A 10,067-nucleotide genomic window follows, 5' to 3' on the forward strand; every position below is an offset into this window, starting at 1 on the left:
AATACCAACAATGGCGAAGGTGTTTGAAAGTATTGTGAACAGTAAAATTAAAGCATTTGTGAACGGTAAAATAGTCCATAACCAGCACGGTTTTGTGAATAATCGATCAACATCATCGAATTTGCTGCAAATGGTGAACTACACTATGGACTCAATGATAGCGAAATGTCAAACAGACGTACTGTACACCGACTTTGAGGAGGCATTCGATCGAGTCAACCACAAGAGGCTTCTGCAAAAGCTGGCAAGATTCGGATTTGGGCGAAGACTTGTCAAATGGTTCCATACATATTTGACAGCCCGAACACAGTTTGTTGGAATCGGCAACAGAAAGTCAAGAACTTTCACCGTCTCGTCCGGTGTACCAGCTGGAAGTATCTTGGGACCTTGTCTCTTTATTGTTTTTATAAATGACATTGTCGACTTTGTTACTCATGCATTTGTTTTGTTGTTCGCAGATGATTTAAAACTCATTTTGAGAATCACGTCACCGAATGATGCCCGCCTATTATAAATGGCCATTGACCAATTGCACGAATGGTTTATGCTCAACAAGCTGTACCTTAATCTGAAGAAATGTTTCGTCATGACGTATGCTAAAAACATCACCGTACGAAGATATGAATACACGATAAACAATGGGCAGCACATGTTTGGTAGAGTTGAGCTACACAGAGACCTGGGGGTCATTTTTGACGTGAAACTCACATTCGCCAACCACATCGATACAACAGTAGCTAGCGCCTACGGAGCATTAGGTTTTATTAAGCGGACACTGAAACACAAGTTTACTATAGAATCAGCAAAACTGTTATACTGTGCCTTAGTTCGATCGAAATTGGAGTATGCTAGTGTAGTGTGGCATCCGTATCACCATTAACAAAATTGAATCAGTACAGAAAGACTTTGTAATCTGGGCACTTAGGGGAATTTACCAAAGAGATGCTAACTACAGATTGCCATCGTACCAATTAAGATGTGATAATTTGAATATTCAACCGCTTTGGAGGCGGCGTATAAATGCCTCAGTATTTTTAATTTCTGATCTCTTATTAGGAAAGTTGATTAGCGCAGCACTGAGAGAAAAAATTGTATATACTAGACGAGTAGACAATAGGAACCAAAGAAATGTGAGAAACAGAGATCTAGTTAGAATTGAGACTTTTGGTACTGACTACGCCCGTAACCAACCGTTTATTTTAGCGTGTAGGTATTTCAATAAAGTAAGACAAACGTTTTTAGACTCAGCATCGAGACAAATATTCATTAGAAATGTGGCAAATTTAGACAACAATGTATTTGAGGAACTATATGTTTAGAGGTGGTGAACACAATCGGTCGCCGCAGAACGCCACTTCGAAGTCATTAGGGCTGGTGGCTAGGTGATCCGATTCGGGATGTGTCACTGCTTGTGTAAAATTATGGAATGTGTACAAATTGTATTATGCTATTCAGTCTGTGATTAGACGGTGAATAAATAAATAATAATAATAAAAAATACCGATATATTAAAAATTCGTCGATGATAAATACAATAATAGAGTTTTCGTACCGTATGCTCACGGCCTCAGTCATTCGTTTAATTTGAGAGGTATCATCCGATGGATAAACGGCAATCAATTTCTGTGTTAGCTGATTGAAAAGTTCAACATGATATTTGTATTGATGTAATTCTGCATGAAAGCTCTATTGAGAAGAAAAAACACAAAAATAAACTCTGTTTAATGAATCAAGTGTTATTTCAAAAGCATACTAAAACGTAACTAATTCGTACTAAATATAACCAAATTAGTACCAAAAATATCCAAATTCATACCAAAATTGTAACAATTTTGTTCCAAATATTTACCGATTTTATTCTAAAAATATATGAAATATTATTATATATCATGCCAAAAACATACAAAATCCGTACTAAGAATGATGTCAAATCCTTACCAAAATATGACAAAATCATACCAAAAATATACAGGATTTTCTTTTGAAAACTATGATTGACAAAATCTTCCAGAACATCGTAATATTTAATCCAAAAACGCCCAAGATTTTTTTAATCTTTTCGAATTAAAAAAACAAACTATGCGGTCATTGCACATCAGTCCATTCAACCCGGTGACTGATATTTCAGTTATTGCTGGTCACTTGAAGGCGATCGAAAGCACCCGTCCCTTCACTGACAACGTGACCTGCACCAGTCTGAGACCAAACATAAAAAAGGTGCCAAACCCAACTTTCGTCTCGTTCAAACTGGATGTGCCAGCTGAGTATGTTGATTTGTTCAGTAGTGTTTGGCCAACTGGCGTTACCGCAAAAGAATTCGTGTCAAAGGTTGCCCCTAAAATTGGCCGAAAATCCGCTTCTCATGTCCGGACAAAGCTAAAAAACTTGATTGGTACCAAGAGGCAACCCGAGGAATCGAATCCAACTACGAAACAAAACAAAACAATCGATCGCTCCAAGCCAAAACACGGGCTTGGCAAAGCGAACGCTCAGCAAACAAATTGGAGACACATCAAGAACCAGCATCCACAAAGGAATCGCCGGCAAGCACGTACAAATCATTGCCAGAAGAGCTGTTGCTCGCAAGTGAAGCCGAATTTCCAAGGCTAGTGCTTCAACGATCGCTGCGCAGAAAATCATCAAGGCTATCGCAACAGATGGCACTAAACCATGCCATATCGGATGATTGCGCTTTCTACACTAAAATTTACTACCAGAACTGTTTCAGTATAAATGTCCCGAAGAAGAGCGCTTCTATTGTGGTGCCACTTCCTACGATTACGACACGATAATTCTGACTGAGACGTGGCTCAAAAAAGATATTTATGATGCTGAATTTTTTGACGATTCGTATTCCGTTTTTCGTAGGGACAGACTATTTCAACGTGGCGGTGGAGTACTAATTGCGACTAAAAACGAAAAATTCTCCAGTGAAGAAATAAAAATTGCCGGTGCTGACGATCTGGAATATGTTTGTGTGGAAGCCACAACTAAATCACACGTCATCTACATCTATGGTGCATACATTCCACCAAATTCACCGCAATCAATCTACGACTCGCACTTAGCGGCCATGCACCAAATAGCATCTGATCCAGAAGATGTTCTAATTTTTGTTGGTGATTTTAATTTGCCGCATGTGATATGGTCAATCGATAGTGACAATGACAACATTTTAATTCCAACTAAATTTCAACCAGAGTCAACGGCCACTTTTATTCAGGGACTCATGAGCATGGGAGTCCATCAGGTAAATCATGTCCGTAATGAGTCAAAGGGTCGCCTATTGGATTTGTTTTTCACAAATGATTCCACCAAGATCACAGTTGACCGTGTTGATAAGGCCAACGCACTAAAGAAAAAAATTGAAAGTCATCATCCACCGATATTGGCCACATTTGAATGGCATTAAAACGATAATATTTCTCTCTTTTCTCTCACATTCTCAGGGATTCACCAAAATCCCTATTATTTCAAAATATTTCAACATTCAGCTTGAAAATTATGTTCTGGAATTGGGTTTTGGTGGATCTTCAGGATGGATCAGACTAGGTTTGACAATGCCCTGGTCCATCCTGGAGATCCACTTCCAGAACCAGGAGCGGTTTTGAACAATCCTGAGGATCCACCAAAACCCACTTTGTGCCCACGTACATCATCAAATCGATACAAAAATGTCCATGGAAAAATAAATCATTAATAACACTAAAAAATAGGAAAACAAGGCATGGAAACGTTACAGACGGTCTGGCTTTAAACCGTACTTCGAATGGAAATACATTTTAGCATTTACCCGTGAATTTAAAAACTCAACACGGAATTGTACAACACATACGTGGACAAAATGAAATCCTCGCTCAATCGAGATTTTGGCAATATGTCAATTCAAAGAAGAGTACTGACAACAAACCAAAAGTCATGCAACTACAATGACTCAATGACTCAAGGCGTTCAACAATCGCTGAATAGTCTTAAGACTACGAAATCTTGTCATAGAAAAATAAGAAATAAAGTTCAGTTATATTCAAAACCTCTAAGAAATCGGTTCTATTCTATTCATTTTTGGTCCTTCGACTGCTGACTGTTCAAATCGAACAAATCCAACTGAGTTGGGAGTGTGGTGTTATAAGTTTGTGCAAAATGACCGAATTATCAACCGAACAACTTTTCCGAATACAATTTAGTAGGCTCGACCGTATAATTCGATTCCATGAAATTTTCAACGACCCGTTAAAAATTAAAACTCCATCAAGCTTAAATCAACGCCTCCCAGTCTTTGAGACTGAATACGCCGAGTTTCGAAAAACCCATGACGAAATCTCTTAGCTTCTGACGACCGCGCGCCGAGGGGGAGTAAATTTTCAAATTTCAATCAAAATGTAGGGGGGTAATTTCAAATGTTTTCCATAAAATTGAGGGGGTAAAATCTAATTTTTGTAAGGAAAATTGCGGAACAAATTCATTTCAAAATCAATTTTCTTAAGTATAAAAGATAAAAGAACATATGTATTGAGTTTATTTTGTATATTATTTGTATACACTTCAAAATTAGTTATGTGAAATATTATATCGTTATATGTGATTTCAAAATACTCATGTTAACTAACTCGAAATCAAGCGAAAAAACGATCAAAATAGAAATTGGTGTTATTCGAAAAAAGGTGAAGTGACTTTTAATGAGTAATCAATTGTAATTATCAGTAAAAAAAAGTGCACATTTTAAATTATATCGATTTTATCCACAGCAATCTGACGCAAAAAAAGATGATCAATAAGAAGGTCATCGGTTGAGATGCTCAAAATGATTGAGATTTTGAAGGTCGAGGCTCTACCAAACTAAAACTTAATTACAATTTCAATGACTGCGTTTTTAAAATACAAATGGTTTTTGAATAAAGATTCAATGTAAAACAGTGATACATCTTTAATTTAATAAAAGACACATTTTTAGTGGAGTAAACAGAATTTTTCTAAAATCAGAGGGGGGTAATTTATTTAGCGCACTCAAGGGGGGGTAATACGGACCCTGCGGACCCTCATCAGAAGCTATGCGAAATCTCGATAAAATTTCCAACCAACGAACAAAATGAACCATATTTCGTTGATGAAGTATACAACACATACGTGGAAACATACTTTTTGGTCTACTCAGAAGTGGAAACTGAACTTCAAAATCTACTGACCCAGAACCCATCATAAGCTACAACATCGACTTCAACCGAACCAGGAAATGTAGACTTATTGCATGCATTACAAAATCTACAAGCTTCGAGTTCTGCTCAAATAAAATCACCAACACTTCAACCGCCAACATTCTCTGGCAAGTCGAGCGAATGGAAGGGTTTTTACGACCAATTCCATGCCATGATTCACACCAACAAAAAGGTCCACCTATTCCAAAAGTTTCAGTACCTTTTTGCTGCCATTCAAGTTAAAGCCCGAGGCATAATTAAACATCTACCAGTGACTGAAGAGAGCTATGAATCTGCGCTTGAACTACTGCGTGAGGAATTCGAAAACAGAAGAGTAATTTTCAACAATACCATATCAGCTCTTCAATGCCTTGAAAAATCCGATTCGGAATCGCTGGAAACGTTGTGAAATCTCTACACCATTATTCATGAAAGCGTCCAAACTTTCAAGAATATCGAAATCGACGTAGTAGCCATCGATCCATTCATAGCCTACTTGGCTATTGAAAAATTGCCAGAACAAACACGAAAAGAGTTCGAGAAAAAAATTACTGAAAAAAGTAAGGAGTATTTGCCGTCAGTGAAAGACGTTACTGACGAAATCCAAGAAACAATGTCAATCTCACAAATCCATTAAATCACTGCATTTACCTCGTCGAGCAATGAATCTTGGTCCATCGACTGTGAGATGAAATGGAGCTATAGATCAAACAAGAGAAATATAACTCAAATTCGAGGGCATCTTCACGTGCATCTTCTGTAACTTCAAATCATCAAACAGAACTGAAATGTGCCCTTTGTCTTGCGAATCATTCAATTCGTACATGCCCTAAATTCCTGGAATTGTCATCAGAGGAGAGGAATGCTACAGCGAAACGCTTGAACCTTTGTTTTAACTGCCTATCCAAGTTTCATCTAAAGCCGAAATGTTCCAATTGTGCCGAATGTAATCCACGTCATCATACCCTGCTGCATCCAACCAGATCTTCAAAAATGGAAGGAGAATCGATTTCGATGTCAGCTTCAACTTTAACTTCGAAGAGCATAAATACGGGCACAATTGAAACACCAATTTTTCGTTCAACATTGCTAGCGACAGCAATAGTCTTGGTTTCTTCAAAACAAGGCAAGAAGATTCCTATGAGAGCAATGATTTGGGAGGTGAAGCTAGTGCAATTTCGGAATCAGCAATTCAAACACTGGGTTTGAATAAAACAAGATGCCTCATCAATGTGGATCATCTGGATCACGTGCAATCAAAGAGTAATGGTGTCACCAACTTCCAGATTCATTCCACGAATTCATCATTCACGACTGAAGTTCATGCTTTAGTTCTCAAATCGTTGATTCATCGACTTCCATCGAAATAAATCTTCTTTTCGAATTGGTCGCACATCAAGAATCTACCACTCGCCGATCCAAATTTCAATCAAACCGGCCCAATTGACATCATTTTGGGAGCGGAGATTTATGGCGAAATTGTTCTCAGCGAAGTCATGAAAGGTCCCCAGGGAACGCCAACTGCTCAAAAAACTGAGTTGGGATGGATTCTTTTCGGAAAAGCTTACAACAACGATTATCAGTCAGTTTCAATAAACACAGTCCAAGTCGGTGAACTTCTACAAAAATTCTTCGAAATTGAAGAGATTTCGGAAGAAAGAATACACAGCCATGAAGATCAATACGTGATTGATTTCTTCAATAAAAACTATCGGAGAGACGAGGAAGGCCGTTCCATCGTGAAATTTCCATTTCGCACACCACTGCATCCAGAAGCTGTTTTGGGAAAATCGAGAGAAAATGCGCTAAAACAATTTCTACAATTGGAAAGAAAATTTGCGTACAACCCAAAGTTCAAAGAAGAATACGCAAAAAACATCAACGACTACTTGGTTCAAGGTCACATGCACGAACTTTTCGATACAGAATCGGACCGTTTATATTACACCGAAGACGGTCGTGCTGCTTATGACTGTTTCTATCTGCCACATCATGCCGTTATCAAAGAAACCAGCACTTCAACTCGTTTGCGTCCAGTCTACAATGCCGCAAAAATAAGTTCAAACGGCAATTCGCTGAACTCAGTGCTTTTCACCGGACCAATGCTTCTCAACGATTTCTAAGTATCGATTTTACTGAATTGGCGATTTCATCGAGTAGCTTTCATTGGTGATATTCAACAAATGTATCGCCAAATTCGTGTTGCTGAATGCGATATAACTTATCAACGAATTCTTTGGAGAGACGATCCGTCTGAAAAATTGCGAGAGTATGGTATCAGTCGACTGGGATTTGGCACAAATTATGCACCTTGTGGAGCGAATCAGTGTGTCAAAAAACTTGCTGAACTGAATAGCAATGAATTTCCACAAGTTGCGGAAGTGATGAAAAGAGATATCTACATGGATGACACCATCACCGGTTCCCACAACGTTAGTAGCGGTCTCCAAATTCAACGAGATTTGATACATATTTTCGATTCTGCTGGTTTTTGTATCAAAAAAATGGGCAAGTAATTCGGAGAAAATTTTAGCGGCGGTTCCAGAGTCTGATCGAGAAATTAGCATACCATTTTTCATCAATCCGGATAAGAAAATCAAAACGCTTGGTATATTTTGGAATACTTCTTCGGACACTTTGAATTTCAACATTAGTTATGAGGACAAAGAGATCGTAACGAAACAATCCGTCTTATCAACAATCGCTCGCATTTACGATCCTCTCGGCTTGGTATCACCGATCACTGTGAAAACCAAGATATTCATGAAATCATTGTGGTCATTAAATCTTGATTGGCACGACCCTTTGCCAACAAAAACACTTCGCGAATGGAAGGAATTCATCGGCAAGCTGCCTTTACTTTCTTCAATCAGAATACCGCGTTGGATTGGAGCATCCCCGATTTGTTCATCATTTCAGTTACATGGTTTTTCGGATGCTTCAACTGAAGCGTATGGTGCTGGTATTTATCTACGTTGTGTCGATGAAAACGGAGAAATTCACTCAAAAATCATTGTCTCGAAATCAAGGGTTTCTCCGATCAAAATTCAAACAATTCCACGTTTGGAATTATCGGCTGCTTTGATACTGGCGGAACTTGTCAAGTATACACAAAAATCTATTCGTCATCAAAGTTTTAATGCTTCGAATGTATTTCTCTGGTGTAATTCACAAGTCGTACTTCATTGGCTGAAAGGTGATGCGAGAAAATGGAAAATCTTTGTCGCAAATCGTATCACAAAAATTCTTCAGAAAACCGAATCACATCAATGGAGATATGTTTCAACTAAGGAAAATCCAGCTGATTTGTTATCAAGGGGATTGTTTCCATCAGAGCTTGAAAACAACGAACTTTGGTTCTCGGGACCAGCTTGGTTGAGATCGCCCGATAGTACCTGGCCCTCTAATACAAAAACGGAGAAGGAAGCGGTGAGAGAAATCGAATTGGCCGATGAGTTGAAACCCATCAAAATCAATGTTGTCAACGTAGTTTCAACTCCAACTCAATATCTTCACGATTATTGTGCTGAATTATTTCAATTATTGAGATATACTGCTTGGTTCCGTCGATTTTTTCAATATTTGAAAGCCAAACAAGAGGTTAAAAGAGGATCGCTTAGCGTTTCTGAACTGAATAATGCTAATCTTCGTTGGATTTCCTTTGTGCAAAAGGAAAATTTTGGAAACATAGCGCTACTTGTTCAAAGTCAAAGCAAACTTAAATATCCGCTTTCGAAAATGAATCCATTTTTGGATGAAAATGAATTGTTGCCAGTTGGTGGACGATTAAGCTTTTCGGAAGCCATTTATGACCAAAAACATCCGTTCATTCTGCCAAAAGAAAGCCATTTCAGCAAATTGGTTATCCAACATCATCATCAACTTGCATTGCATGTCGGCGTACAACTCACCTTGGCTGAAATTAGACAGAAATATTGGATACTCGGCGGAAGAAATCCAGTTCGATCAGTGATAACCAACTGTGTCACATGCTTTCGAAACAAGCCTAAAACAGCGAGCCAGTTAATGTCCAACTTACCGGCTGTCCGTGTTACACCATGTCAACGGCCTTTTCTACACACGGGAGTTGATTTGTGTGGACCCGTTTTGCTGAGAACTTCAAAGAAGCCAGGTAGCAGAATTTACAAAGGATACGTGGTTTTATTTGTGTGCATGACCATCAAAGCTGTTCACTTGGAACCCGTAATCGATCTATCATCAGAAGCATTTTTAATGAGTTTCCAGAGATTCATTGCTCGACGAGGTAAATGCAGTGATCTCTACTCAGATCGAGGTACAAATTTCATTGGTGCACGCACGCTGCTTCGAAAAGACGAAGAAGAATATCTCAACGCGATTCATTCAGCGCTTAAAGATAAACTTGCTAATTTGGGAGTCAACTTCCACTTCAATCCACCTTCAGCTCCATCCTTCGGTGGAATTTGGGAGTCAAATATTCGCCGAACAATGGATCACCTCAAACAAGTCATTGGCGAGAAATCTTTAACATATGATGAATTGGCTACCATTCTTGCAAGAATCGAAAGCTGTCTAAATTCCCGTCCGTTGATACCAATGTCCGATGATCCAGAAGATTTTACTTATCTAACTCCGGAACATTTTCTGATTGGAGACGCAATGACATCCGTGCCTAAGCCGAATGTTCTGGAAGATTCGGTTCAACTTACTCATCGCTATCGAGCCATGCTGAAACGAGTACAGTCATTTTGGGCCCTTTGGAAAAAGAGTTACTTACACTCTCTTCAACAGCGTCAGAAGTGGTTGTCAACACAACAAAATGTACGAATTGGTGATGTGGTGTTAATTAAGGAGGAGAATTTTCCACCACTCAAATGGTTGATGGGGAGGATAATT

General features: G+C 38.7%; 1 protein-coding gene across 1 annotated transcript; it reads left to right on the top strand.

The window, feature by feature from the left end:
• Window positions 1-7,375: 7,375 nt before the first annotated feature.
• On the top strand, window positions 7,376-9,992 carry LOC129577720 (uncharacterized; the record flags this gene model as incomplete). The annotated part of the gene is made up of 2 exons (XM_055465221.1): window positions 7,376-7,624; window positions 8,112-9,992. Coding segments are annotated over exons 1-2 (2,130 nt in total), but the record flags the coding sequence as incomplete, so codon positions are not given.
• Between the last annotated feature and the right edge of the window lie 75 nt (window positions 9,993-10,067).

The sequence above is a fragment of the Sitodiplosis mosellana genome, unplaced genomic scaffold (assembly GCF_009176505.1).
Source record: "Sitodiplosis mosellana isolate CC-2019 unplaced genomic scaffold, AAFC_SMos_1.0 Smas_scaffold_6213, whole genome shotgun sequence".
Classification (NCBI taxonomy): domain Eukaryota; kingdom Metazoa; phylum Arthropoda; class Insecta; order Diptera; family Cecidomyiidae; genus Sitodiplosis; species Sitodiplosis mosellana.